This window comes from Ursus americanus, chromosome 36 (genome assembly GCF_024610735.1).
Source record: "Ursus americanus isolate L20-20 chromosome 36, mUrsAme1.1.p, whole genome shotgun sequence".
In the NCBI taxonomy this organism is placed as follows: domain Eukaryota; kingdom Metazoa; phylum Chordata; class Mammalia; order Carnivora; family Ursidae; genus Ursus; species Ursus americanus.
In genome coordinates this window covers 4,434,848-4,449,329 of record NC_142162.1, presented here as the reverse complement: position 1 = coordinate 4,449,329, position 14,482 = coordinate 4,434,848, and the positions used below count along the sequence as shown (strand labels likewise).

The 14,482-nt window shown below is 41.4% G+C and overlaps 1 protein-coding gene across 1 annotated transcript in view; it reads left to right on the top strand.

Annotated features, from left to right (window-relative positions):
- The window catches only part of FBN1 (fibrillin 1), a 225,167-nt gene that overhangs the window by 181,848 nt on the left and 28,837 nt on the right, over positions 1-14,482 (top strand). Inside the window, exons 44-50 of the mRNA XM_045812176.2 lie at positions 44-169; positions 2,930-3,052; positions 6,721-6,846; positions 9,115-9,231; positions 10,068-10,196; positions 10,796-10,915; positions 13,297-13,422. Coding sequence (XP_045668132.1) covers positions 44-169; positions 2,930-3,052; positions 6,721-6,846; positions 9,115-9,231; positions 10,068-10,196; positions 10,796-10,915; positions 13,297-13,422 — 867 coding nt within the window. The remainder of the gene's footprint in view (positions 1-43; positions 170-2,929; positions 3,053-6,720; positions 6,847-9,114; positions 9,232-10,067; positions 10,197-10,795; positions 10,916-13,296; positions 13,423-14,482) is intronic.

The window sequence follows — 14,482 nt, the reverse complement described above, 5'->3', positions numbered from 1 at the left end:
CATGCACCATGCCGTCACTCATGCGTGGCTGCTCTCTTTCCAGATATTGATGAATGCCGGGAGATCCCAGGGGTCTGTGAGAATGGAGTGTGTATCAACATGGTTGGCAGCTTCAGATGTGAATGCCCAGTGGGCTTCTTCTATAATGACAAGTTGTTGGTTTGTGAAGGTAAGTGATGTCACTATATCATGTCCAGAAATGAGCCAGCTGACGAGCTGCTTAAAGGCTTGGCCAAATTCACAACATTGGAATTTCAGAAATCCATCAAGCTCTAGCAGGACTGTAGGGCACCATGCAGAACATCATTTTTCATGCAAAAAAAATTCCCTAACTCCCAGTGGAAAAAGCAGGACGTACATTCCCCAGCCTGTTCCCCACCCCCCCACACACACACAATGTGTTAGATTTCCCAGCTGATATACGAAAGCCTTGAGTTCCTGGGTGTGTCACGTAGATTGCTTTTGTTTCACATTGCTTGAAAGTGAGCATGGGTGGTGGGCGGTCATCTTTACTCGAATCTCAGAATTAGTGTTCTCTTCCAAACGGAGCCTGTGCTACTCCCAAGTGAAAACAAGGTTAATGCAAATATTCCATGCATGAGAGAATTCCAAATGGCAGGAACAGCAAATTCGATTTTATATGAAGAATGTTGGCATGCGTGCAAGTGGTACTTTTTTCGTTTCCAAATTACCTCCCCTCGCCATGTGTACGTACTGTGATTCTGTGCATTCCTCACGGCACTTCATATTTTCCCTACATCTGGGGAAGATAGTGTACTTTTACATTTTAGTAAAAGGGACATTACTGGTTATTAAATATACCATGTGCCCTCGGATAGCTGGAATAATTGTCTATTTAATACTTAAACTTGGGGCCTCTTGCAGAGTTTTTGTTCATGTCAGAAAGGGTTATTACCCCTCAGAGCATGTGTTAGAGCACATGTGTCAACATTTTAATGTTAAAAAACCTTTTTTTTCCCCTGAACTAGGGACAACTCACAGACCATGAGTAAAGTTATGGTCCTCAGCACATGCTTGTTAAATTCTCCTCACCAGGCTTTCAGTTACTGTGGCCAAGTGGGCACATGGCCCTGACTCTGCCTGCTGTGGTTGGGGGGGGGGGGGAATGGGGTAAGAGCCATTCACAGCCTTCCTCGGGAGACAGTCATCTCAGGCCTTGGCCCTGGCGCCTGTGCTTTGGAAGGCCATCAAGGATCAGGTGTCTAGAGAGGAAGCACGAGAGGAAGCGTGATGCAGAAGAAAAGAAAGGAGGCCACAGCAGATGAGCAGATAATCTAACATTGGCTGTCTTCCTCATAGCCAGTCTTCCCCTTTCATACATGCCTAGGATGCCTGCCACCTTCCTGGGGCCTCTTTTGTTCTCTTCCATTTAGAGATCCCAACCTATAGGCATGGCTCCCCATGACTGCCAAGTCAACCTAGCCCTTGCTATCCACAGAAGATTGAAAACCCACAGCTGTACCAACGGAAGACACTTTGCTGTCAGGGTAACAGTCAGTGGATATTGAGATTACAAAGCACTCCAACTTTTGGGTTCCGTTTCCCAAAACGGAATCAGAAAACAAAGGTTGATTTAATACACGCCTCAGTAACCCTGAAATTAGAATGGATTCCCGAAGTGATTTAGGGAACATCCATGCATCTGTTCCTCCCAAGTATGCACATAATCCCAAGCAAGGCATCTGATGCCCCACAGAAGTGCTTGTCCGTGATACCATTTGGCTTCTCCAGAGACGGGCTGCCCTCTATGTTTCTGTACGCTCGTAAGACCGGGGCAGACCTGCTCGGTGAGGTGGTGCTGGTCTTGGGTCCATTGTAACTCAAGGCAGGCAGGCTTCTGCTGTTGCCCAGAGAGGCACACCCCACCCAACGTAGGAAAGAAACTCCCACTGACTAACAGTAGTCCTGAGGTTGCCCCGCCGCAAAAGCGTACACCTGTGAGGCATCAGTTGCTGTATTTGCCGCCCTCTTGTGCGAACGTCTTTGGCTGAGCCCACTTTGTAGAACCCCAGTACTGGTGCCAAGGGCCAGCTTCCATCTGTGTTCTAGGCTGTTCGTTTCTCACTTAGCCGGAGTTAGACTGTTTCGTAGGTGCTGGGGCAGGGAACATGTATTGTGCCCATGGCATAGCCTGCACTGTGCAGTAACTCTCCCAGGGCCATGAACTTGAACTAGATTAACTACCTGGGTAAAACGAAGATAAGCAAATAACCCCCCGAGTATAGTCAGAGCTCTGAAGCACGCAATACCCATTTGTTCTTTTCTCTGATAGTGAGAGTTGGGTTGTTCTCAGGAGTTTTACGTGCAACCTCTCATACTAAGTTTCCTCGATTCGAGTGCCATGTGGCAGTAATTTCAGCAGGAGCCTCTGCAGCCCTGGGTTCAACACGCTGTCTGTGGATCAGCATCATCTGCGAGCTTACTGGAAATGTAGACTCTCGAGCCATCCCCAGACACACCGAATCCGAGCCTGCCCTGCAGCAAGATCCCAAGTGACTCACACGTCTCGAGATGCCTTCTTACAGAACCCAGAACCTTCTGGACAAAAGCAACCTGATAGAATCATAAAATCCTGGGGGCTTTGAGCAAAATACGACATTTCCTAGGATATATAGTCTAGACCATGCCAAGTCCTGGTCCCAGCAGCTGAGTTTCGTGACTTTTTTTTTTTTTTTTAAGACTCAGCATCATTAGAGTCCATATGTGGCCATAAACCAAGTACTCGCATTTATGAAAAATGTTAGCAAGGCAGGAAAACTAGAAAATAAGTCTTCAATGCTCCCTTGTCTGTTCAACAGAAGTGATCAAGATAAGAAAATAGAAATCTAGTTTCTGTGAGAGGCTTTATCACCTTGACCCCCCCCCCCCATTCTGTTCTCCTTCTAATGAAATTCTCTTCTGCTTGGAGATATCGACGAGTGTCAGAACGGCCCCGTGTGCCAGCGCAATGCCGAGTGCATCAACACTGCGGGCAGCTTCCGCTGCGACTGCAAGCCCGGCTACCGCTTCACCTCCACGGGCCAGTGCAACGGTGAGTGGCTCCCCGCAGGCTGCCTGGGCCCGCCAGCAGCCGCCCTTCATCACGCTTCACACACCTGCAGGTTTTTTGAGACGGTCAGGTTGAAGAGTACATGAGTTATGGTTTGGACCGCTGAGTTCTAAGAGCTAGACTAGCAAAAAGGAAAATTGTTGAAATGTCTAAACACTTACAGAGGCGATGTTTTCAAAACAAAAACTATATCATGTGCGTACACACATTTCATATTTGCCTATCTCCTGCCCTGCTGCAAAGCCCCCGTCCCACAAATACACACACACATAGTCCCCTGACCAGTATTCAGGGCCAAATAGTTTTTTGGTTTCCTTTTACATAATCCCCCTTAGGGCGGGACGTTGTCCACCTTTCCAGCCACACTCCCCAGTTCTAGACAGTGAACCTCTCCTGAGCGGAGTTAGAATAACCTGCATCAACCAAGCAAAAAGAACCAACAGCACCACTTTCGCTCCTGAACATCTAACAGAACTGAGGGCAGCAAACCTCAACAGCCTTTTATTGGCCATAAGTCACCCGCAGTAAAATGAGAACCTGTCCCCTAGAGGATAGATCATTTCATTGTTCACTTTTGTCATGGATGCGGTAGAAATAAGAAGGATGAGTTAGCGTAAATGAATGGTAAAGTTTTAAGTGTCTGATGGCGTCTTCTCGCCAGTGGCACAAAATTAAAACAAGAGTGTTTCAGCCCAGAAGCAAAATTACACCTCAGAATGATTTTCATGTGAGTTTCGAGTAATTATAAATCATTGTACATTTAGCATGGAGGTCAGGAAGAATGTGTTATTTTGCTATGGTTCATTTCCCAAGGAGTTTCCTGGATATTTTATGCATTTGTGAATGAAACAACACAAGGGAACGTGGTCAGATTTTCCTTGGATTTCCTTGCCTACCAGTGATTAAGTGGTAGGAAGCGTACTGTTCTCCGTAGGGTATTTTGCATTGTTTTATTAGACCTTGGTGGGAAGAGGGTGTAATAGCAGAACAAAAACTCACTTTGAGAATCAAGGCTTGTTTTGTTGGGTTTAAAGGAACATGTGCAAGTGTTTAGCATTTTGTCAACAAAGCAGTTGTTACCCGTGTATTAAAAAAACAGGACAGGAAAAGTGGGGACGTCTCTGATATGAGTCACAATACCCTAGTGTAACTTGGCATTTATACCACTTCCCTGCATTTTGCTCTTAATTTATATTTCTTTGAAACTGGGCAGAATAATTCCAATCAAAATAAGGAATTGCTGATAATATAGAACGTATCGTTTCACACCATTTCACGCTCAGGCAAGAAGTGGGACGAGCTATTTATACATCAAGACAACACGTCCAACCAGGGCCTGCTGGGGCTTAAGCCCTGCCATATTTTCTTGTAGAACATTAGCACAAATAAAACTCATCCAGCACTAACCAGGGATAAGTACTGTGAGTGAGTGTTGTTTGTAGCCAAAGCTCCCTTTCCCTCATTCACTGGAATCCTCAGAAGAAAGGGAATGTACTTGAGTTTTGCAATTATTCAGCCTCTAGGGCTGAAGACCTCACTCTGGAATTATCGTCATTTATATCTTTTAAAATCTGTTAAAATGTCTTCAGTGCTATCCTATGCATGGCATTTTTTCAAGCACACTGCAGAAATTCTCCTCTTGTCCTGTGTTTGAGTTAAAAAGAACCAAAATTTCCTCTCCATCATTGGATTTTTATTTGAATTTATAAGTACATCATTTCAAGTCCCAAGTCACAGATGGCCATGTTACCCACATTGTTGAGAGCGAGTAGGTATCTAAGCCCAGGATACTAGTCCGACCCGAGGAGCTGTATATTTAGAGCAAATGCAGCCCCCTTCTGAAGTGTCTTGCCCAGCTAAAGGCAAAAGACATGTTCTTCCCCACGAATTCCTTGTGATCTCTGTCCGATGTGTTTTTTCCCCTAAAACCCTGTTTAAACCTCCTATCTCTCCCAGAGATATAATTTCCTGAGAGCTCAAATCCTAGTGCTTATAGAAATCTAGTTTTCTGCTCTCCAGATAAAGTGAACGTCACAGTTAAGTTCTCTAAAATTGTAACTTTCTATTTTACCATTAGAACCTCAACGTGCTCCATGTTTCCTTTTCTTAAAACCAACATGAAATGGCAACGTGGGAAAGAAAATTCCTAATTAGAATTTTCCTAATTCCTTCTCTAGGAAGATCCTTAGTGTAGTCCGTTTCCTGGGGGCCCCAGAGATAACACAGACGTAGTGCCTTGCATACTTGGAGACCCAATACTACCTGAGAGCACCCAAGGTTTGGTCCAACTCTGGTAGGCTCTGAGACACCCTTCCTCAACACCAGCTCCCTTTATAGAGCTTAGCAATGGAACTAAATTCCTTCTGCCTATCCAGTTTGCTCGTTTTAAACCCATTGTCTCCAATGGGAATGATCATAATTTGTTCGGTTACCAAGCACTTCTAGATAAGCTAGCAGGAGCCCCTAAGCGGCTGTATCCCAACTTCTCCATTAAGATAATATATTCAGGCTCACTTGAGAGACTTTTAAACTGTATGGTGATTCATCAAGTCTAATGTGCTGCATATTGGAAGGAGGTAGTCATAAAAATGGCAGCCCGAGCACATGAAATCGAGGCAGGTCTTCTCTCCTGGCATGAGCACAACTGCTCTGGGCAGCAAAAAGTGCCCATTCCCAGTTGCTGTCTTCTCGGTAGACAAGACAGGCCAACAGCAAGTTTGGATTATTCAGACAGAGGCAGGGTAATTGCTGTGTTTTACAGAATCCATACTCAAGTTGGCATTCTGCTGTTGGCTCTCTTTTATGACAGTAGGAAAACAAGGATGTTACAGTGCTCTTCGGATGACATGTGTCCTAAACATAGAGTCTTCAGAGCTTTAAAAAAAATTAAATTAGAGACGTAAGTAGGCATGTAATTATGTCATTTGTAGATTCATCTAATAAATTCTGCCCCTCGGATCATCAGATTTCAGGAGAGCAACAATTCAGTTGATGATAAATATAATTTAGAGCTTCAAGACTGGCATAGGCAAGATGACAGGGCTTTCCTCTGAATGAATATGAATAAAAAGGAACATGATTACAATTGTCAAGGGCTAAAAGGAGCCATGAAGACTTGGGTGAGATGGAACAGAAGGTTATAGGAGTAAGACAAAACAATAAAGTGAAACTTGAACAGGGACAGTGTGGGTTGTCCATCAGGAAAACCTATCTTAGCAATGGGATTTGTTTGACTTTGATATGAATTTCCAAAGGAAGCCATGAAGGGTCCTTGACTTGAGGCACCGAATCTTGACTAGACAAAATACTTAACTCATTCCACAGTCTATGGTATTGCTGAGACAGGTAATCAAACGGATTATCTCCCAGCATGGATTCTTCTTCCCCTTTCTACTTCTAAATTTTCTCACCTTTCAGAACATTTTTTCCATCCCTTCATGAATTGTTAACGTACTCTGAATGTGCCCAGTAAACGAGAGTACGTTTTAACTAATGTTGAGGTAAAAATAAATACAATGCCAGTGTCTGTTCCACCGGCTTGGTTTAGGGCTAGGATCAGTCCCTAGCATGATACCTAGAAGTAAGTTATTTAATGCAATATCGTCTCTTAAACTCTACCTAAGATACTTAATGATGCTTTTTATCCACAGATCGCAATGAATGTCAAGAAATCCCCAATATTTGCAGCCATGGACAGTGTATTGACACAGTTGGAAGTTTTTATTGCCTTTGCCACACTGGTTTTAAAACAAATGCTGATCAAACCATGTGTTTGGGTGAGTGTGTGATTATTGTTTTATTTTTAACTCATAGCCTATTGAGAAATTCATTTGCATCTAAACACATAGAAAAGTTAACACTAAACCTCCAGTATTAGTTTTGCTGTTTGTAAAATACAAACACAAGCAGACTGTCGCATTAACATCCTCTGGTATTTCGTCTGTGGCGATCTGAACCTAATAAAGCTCTTCCTTGATACTCATTTGGCTGCGAGGTCAGAAAAACTTTTGACTAAGGGAAAAACAGAAAAATGTTAAGACAAAAAATATTTTTTATTAATGTTAATAGCCTATTATTTTATGAAGTCAGAAAAACTTTTTTTTTTTTAAGATTTTATTTATTTATTTGACAGAGAGACAGCCAGCGAGAGCGGGAACACAAGCAGGGGGAGTGGGAGAGGAAGAAGCAGGCTCATAGCAGAAGAGCCTGATGTGGGGCTCGATCCCACAACGCCGGGATCACGCCCTGAGCCGAAGGCAGACGCTTAACCGCTGTGCCACCCAGGCGCCCCAGAAAAACTTTTGACTAAGGGAAAAACAGAAAAATGTTAAGACAAAAAATACTTTTTATTAATGTTAATAGCCTATTATTTTACGAAGCCTATTTTACAAAGTTTGCCTTATTGGAATACAGTGCAGCTTTTGAGTGTTTGAGCATTTTTTGAGAAGCGTCTATAGTTTGTACCAGATCTTCAAAGGCAAATTTATGGATCCCACAAAAGCAAAAAACACCCACCTTTTTCTAGGGAAAAAGAGCTCAAGACTTTAAATCTCTTCCCCCTTGCGTTCAGTACTAAATCAGCATGCTGATTTAGAATAAATACCAAATACTAATCAATCATTTTCTCTCTTTTCCTCCTTCCTTTTTCTGTTTTCAAGCAACATCCATTAAGTCTTTTGGGGACTTCATGAACATGATTCAGTTTCACAGCCGGAAAAAGAAGAATCAATAGAGTAATGTTTTAAGAGCTTAGCTTTCACTGTAATTGGGTTCATCCATTAGGGAATATTCTTATAGAGTTTTGTCTTCTTCGGAACAGATAGCAGGTTTTAAATTAAAGGAGTACCATCGGCCCTCCCTGTTCCTGGGAAACTTACCCCTGCATAGCAATGGCACCCTGCGTAACAGTCTTTTTTCCTCTTCCATCTGGATTATCTGGAACCCTCTACCAAAGAGCCTGCCCTACAGAAGAATTTCACTAGCTTGGCTAAAAAATGAATCAAAGCAGCAGCTCTTGATTGCTGGCAGTGTGACTCATCTGAATGCGGTCTTCAACCACAGGCACACACATTGGATCACCTCGGGGTCAGCAATAGCTTTCTGATTTAGGATCACAGATAACTTGTCTTCATGTCCAAAATTTGCAAGGAAAGGAAATCCTAAGTCTAAACACTGTGTTTTGCTAACCCGAGGTGTTGTCTTTCACTCCCAGCATCTCCCTCGCTGTGCCCTCACCCTCCTCGCTCTGCCTCAGTCCCTCAAACCAGCAGGAGCAACTTTCTTTCATTTTAATTTTTTATTTCCTTCTTAATATAATGTACACCTGCCCTATAAGAAAGATGTCAGTTGCTGTGGCGCAATGCAAAGACGAAAAAGATGCCAAAATAGCTTTACAAAATAGTCAAAGAGAGAAGTCATAGACCAATAAAAAGACAATAACGCAAGAGTGTATCAGGAGAGCCCAACTCAGTGCCGTCACTTTGGGACAGTTTAGAAGGGTGAGATAAGTCACCAGTAGTGGGAGTAGTCATGGGCTTTTAGGGGTGGACTGGGAAGAAGGAAGAGATGTCAAAAATATCAGGTGAGTTAGAAACCTAATTTATTTTGTTGCTGATTTCAGGGTAATATCAGGTGACTCACTGCTTCTTGGTAAACTGGAGTGAGAATCTGAAAGGCTGCAGTTTGCCAAAGGTGGCAGCAAATCAAGACCCAGATGCGCCCAGAATTTTCCATTTCCAAGTGAAAATATTTGAGAAAAGTGGCAAGGGTGGAGAATTCTAGAAGTAAATAGAGTAAAATACTTCTTGTCCAGTTCTCATGTCCTTAGCTTGCCTCCTTCCACATGCCAACCGAGGAAACGGTTTATTCCCAAGGTTCAGATCCTTGGCTCTTCCTGATGGCTCACAGGGAGCTGCCACTGATCAAGATGTTCTTAGCCTACGCCGGACGCACTGTGAACCCCACAAGGCCCTTAACCCCCAGGTAACCACTCACCTCTTCTTCTGCTAATGGCCATGTTTCTCTCTGCCCATTGTTCCCACTAGACATAAATGAGTGTGAGCGAGACGCCTGTGGGAATGGAACTTGCCGCAACACGATCGGGTCCTTCAACTGCCGCTGCAACCACGGCTTCATCCTTTCCCACAACAACGACTGCATAGGTGCGTATGCAAACCGGCGGGGACCGAAGGAAGGCCGTTTCATGTGCGTTCTTTGCAATTAGCAGCCTCTCCGGGGTGCCAGCCGGTTTTCTTAAATATATGCCCTCTAATGCCCAACACTTGGTTAAAGGAGTTGTCAAATATAATGTCCTAAGTAAATGTCAAAGAGAGTAACTACAGCCATGACTTTTATTAAAATCCCTCATTAGCAGCAATAATTTTTATATGTACCATACTGTGAATTCAATACATTTTTAAATGAATTGATGACGTCTTACAACGTACAAAAGTGATTCTTTGTATAGAAATTGCATAATTCAGGACTAATGTGGACTGACTTGTCTCAATGTTTTACTATAACCTCTCTTAAAAGAAGTCAATTATTGAATCTATAAAATCCTCACTATAAAACATGCTATGTTATTTATAAGTGAGATTAATGATCCAAATTTTATATCATGCTAGAGGCTAATTTTATATACTTCTGATTACGAGAATACTTAATAAAACCCTCAGCCATATTGTGTATTAGGAATTCAGTTTTAGCTTTTAAAAATGAAACATAAAGGAAGATCAGGGTGAAACTCACATAAAGTTCTAATATAAATCACCAATCTCTAATTAATAGAATAGTGTAATCTTGTTAGGTCTTGATAGGTGAGTGTATTGCCAGGTGTATTGTTACAAACTAGATCCTTATTGGAATTTTCAATGCTTGGCTGAGCCAGCAAAGGCCACTGAAATTAAGAATAAGTATTTTTCCCTTTAAAGGTTTTGATCATTGCTGGAATTATGACATTTTCTTTGGAATATATCAAAGGATATTTTTTTGGCAGATGTTGATGAATGTGCAACTGGCAATGGGAACCTTTGCAGAAATGGCCAATGCATCAATACGGTGGGGTCCTTCCAGTGTCAGTGCAATGAAGGCTATGAGGTGGCCCCAGATGGCAGGACCTGTGTGGGTAAGTGCTACCTCTGAGAGGTCCTCCAAACAGGGCTCTCAGAGGTGAGACAATCCTGGAGTCCCTATCACCTTCTGTCTTTCAGAGCCTGGAAGGAAAGAGATCAGAGTAGAATTACACTAATCCTACCTGCAGACTCTGTGTGTGTGTGTGTGTGTGTGTAAAATAACACACTTCTCTGTTACGTTTTAAAGTTAAGTTATTGTATTTGCAGGGAACAGTTAAATTGTTAAATTTAACAGAAAGTTAAATTGTTCCAGAAGCAACTGTAATTTGTTTCCTTATATATATTTTTTTCTTTAAAATAGCTTTGTGGAAAGTTCTTATACAATCTTTTGGGTGCCCTTAAAAATCTTCATTCCCATTGACTTTTCACATGCTACACTTTTCTGGAAATATTTAATTCGGGATAGATCACATAAAATATGGTTGTTCTGCACACTTCTTAAAGCTGATAAAGCTTCTTTTTATTGACTCATTAATTTTTCTCTATGGTAGTTTCATGTATTTCTTTGATTTGATTCCAGCTTCTTGAAATTTTAATTGCTTGAGGGAAATCACACCAATGGGAACCTCTTCTTTTTCCCTTTTCTTTGCAGATATCAACGAATGTCTTCTAGAACCTGGAAAATGTGCACCAGGCACCTGTCAAAACTTGGATGGGTCCTACAGATGCATTTGTCCACCTGGATACAGTCTACAGAATGACAAGTGCGAAGGTAGGAGGAAGAGGACTATCAGTGTTTAGAAGCCAGCAGCATTTGTTCCTGCACTGGCATTCTCAAAGTCATGTGATGGTGTGCCGGTGTCTCCATTTTGGAATACTTTATCAGAAACAAATCCAAGAGCAGAGGGTCTGACTTACGTTCTCGCACTCAGATGATGAGACAAGAACATCCAGTTCTCATGCTAATATCTGATGACACTGCTTTGCTCTGTGCATATGGGTGGTCATATGACCCTGACTTTCTTCCAATGTCCTTTTATGCAACTTGTAAAAAGTCCTGGATTACATGTTTTTAAGTGCCAATAGGTTGCAACTAAAAATAGCTTCCTGAGTCCAGCTCAAATCTTTAAGTGACCACATTCAAGGTTGGATGAATGTGGCTATATAATTTGTGCATGTTGTTTTGACCTATAGAGCAGTGAAAACGTGTTACTACAAATAAATTCTCAGCAAATTTTATAGTACTGCATTCCCCAGTACATATGTCATTGAATTAAATGGAAGACATTAATTGCCAGAACTTTATAAATAACTAGGCTGAAAGGATTTTTAAGACGTCACCAAGTCATGCTCCCATGTTCAAATAGGTTTGTATGTAATCCATAATGAGTAAGAATTTTCTCCACTTTTAATACCATGGAGAAAGTGACAATATTCTAAATGGAAACGGTTTATCAAAATTAGGCCTAAATGCAAATTATTCTAAGTGTTATTTTACTTTTACTAAAGATCAACTTTATTTACTCCATGAGTAATGCAAAATTCCCCTAAGGTGAACAGAATGGAAATGTATAGACAGAAAAACGACTTCCCGAATACTGAATAATTTGCCCATTCCACCATCCTTGTCCGCATCCTTACGAAGTCATCACCTATAGGTTAATTCCTACCATAAGAGAAAGAAGCCTAAAGACAATGATAAAAACAACAACAAAAAGAAATACTTCAGCAGTTTTACAAAAGTTGGCTTTTCTCTTAAGAAAAGATTGGATGTGGGAGCGGAGGGCACGTGGGAATGGAGCCAGTCATTCAGCGACAGCAGCTCCGATGCATGAACACACCACAAGCAACGTATAAAGGCAACGTACTGACATCAGAGTGATGAAGAGACTGGTTTTGTCCGAAACAGGAAGATAATCGCTTTGAGTTGCACATTTTGAGAATACCTATTGTGTGGTATTTACAATATTAAATCAAGATAATGGAATTAATTTCCTAATTTCCTCTTAGTTGGACCTTGTGGGAGGGAACTCATATAATACGAATACATCTTGAGGTAGGTAGAACTCTTTCCACAAATGCAAAAATAAAGAGCCCCATGATATAAGAGATACATGTCTTGTTGGGAAAAAAAAAAGGTATTTCCATAAAAATAGCATGGCTCAGAGTTAAGACTTACCTTTTTTTTAACTACAAATTCCTGCTGAAAATCAGGGGAAAAGATAGATAAGTCTGTTGGGAAGAGTGGCCACACTTTTCCCATACGTAGGGTAATCATGTAATTTATTGACCAAACCAAGACAGTTTTAAGGAGGGCGGTATTAGCAATGAGGCCAGGACAACAAGCATGAGCAAGGACTCTCCTAGGAAAACGAGGGCATATGGTTACCCAAGCCATCAAACTTCACTGTAGACCACCTTAAATCAGCCCTTCCTAGGGTTACGGTATATTAATATGCTAAAGGAAACATCACAATTATAAGTGTATCAAATTCCTATTATCTATATGATGAAAGAAAAACTAGCCTGTACAAGAAAGACATTTTTGTGTCTTGAGAAAAATTAACCTGCAAATGAGAGTTAGGAACCCTGTCTTCTGTGATATCTTTAGTTTACGCTGCACAAGATTATTTTCATGAGTGCTGCTATTCTTGTAAAATTCATAGTTTTAGGGCTATAGCACAGGGTGTTGGGGAAAACACTGCAGATGGATGGAGGGGAATAAATTTTTGGTTCAAAGGCCTAGATCTCTCACTAGCTTATTGTCAACACAATTAAAATTTCAAGGTTGTGCTTTCTATGCAGTGGTGAAGTCGGACCCTGGAGTTTCTTGTTCCTTTCCTAGCTTAGGGTGGTAGAAAATTACTCTACCTTTTCTAATTACCCAGGCAACAGAATCTGGGTAAGAGATGTTTCTCATTGCATCCCTTAGAAGGCACTTGCAGATTCCATTTTCACAACAAGAATTTTCAAGTTTAATTTTTAAAAAGATATCACAGCCTAGAGGTCCACTCACAGCATGATGATACAGGAAAAGTCTTCATTATTGGAAGAGTTTTGAAACTCACTTGCACTTTGTGCTTCCACACTTTGCATTTGGTATCTGATGGTGTCTCCATTGTGTTTTGACTTTGACACATGTAATTCTTCCAGATATTGATGAGTGTGTTGAAGAGCCAGAAATCTGTGCCCTGGGCACATGCAGTAACACTGAAGGCAGCTTCAAATGTCTGTGTCCAGATGGGTTCTCCTTGTCGTCCACTGGAAGAAGGTGCCAAGGTAAGTGCCTTTGAACAAGGCTTTAGACTTTCATTACTCTGTGTTTATTTGTTGTGGTTTCGTTTTCTTAAACATGGCAAAGCTTTGATTCTTTGTGAAAGAGAAGATGGAGAGTTTTCATTCACCCAGAGGTCTAATGATTACCATATGTCAGAAAGTTCATTTTTACTTTTAAGGTTGAAAACTCATCCATCAAGTTCTGGTTGCTTGTATAACAACTACCCTGGCACTATGCCTAGCTCTCCCTCTAAGAACACAGATGCTGATAGGTCAGTGGGGGATCAGCCATGAGCCACTGAATTCTGCGAAGCCTTGGGGGAAGTTCGGCTCCCTGGTCTCTGCCTCTGAAGAGGTAACTCGGTATAAATATGGACCAAAATCTAGGCTCTCAGTCAGAAAAATGCAGATTAATCCATATGCTTCCAGGTTATAGTGCCCAGCCCTCACGTCACAAATTTTCTAAGAAAACAGAAAAATAAATTTGACCTGGACGCTTGCTGGGACATATTCTGTTTTTCAGGACTAATACTTGTGAACTTAAAAAACAAAAAAAAAAAAAGGGAGCCTGAACTTAATCCTAACTCAGTATATTATATCCCAGAAAACTGTTTAGATTTTAGTAAACAATGCACTGGTGGGTGGCTATCCATTTATACATACTAGTTTAATGAATTTAGAACAAAAAAACCCCCACAAACACACATATTTCTCCCCTCTCCCTCTGTGTTCCATTGTTGTTTGTCATTTTATTGTGCAGGTTTTTTTCTTGGTTATTTTGTTTTGGTTTAGTTTGGTTTGGTTCCGTGTACTAAATAAGAGGCAATGGATAGCATTTCGAATCCCCAAAATTGGGTTTTGGGGTCTCAGCTCTGCCATCTGTAGCCTAGGGCAAGTCATTTGATCTTTTGGAAGTTCAATTTCTTCATTTTAAACAACCATAATAATACCTGCCCAACCAATCATATTGACTAGGTAACAAAGCTTTGTTAGTTTCTCAGTTACTCTTGTTATTCTATTGATTAACTGTTGCCTTCCTTTCAACTGCCCCTTTTGTTACCCA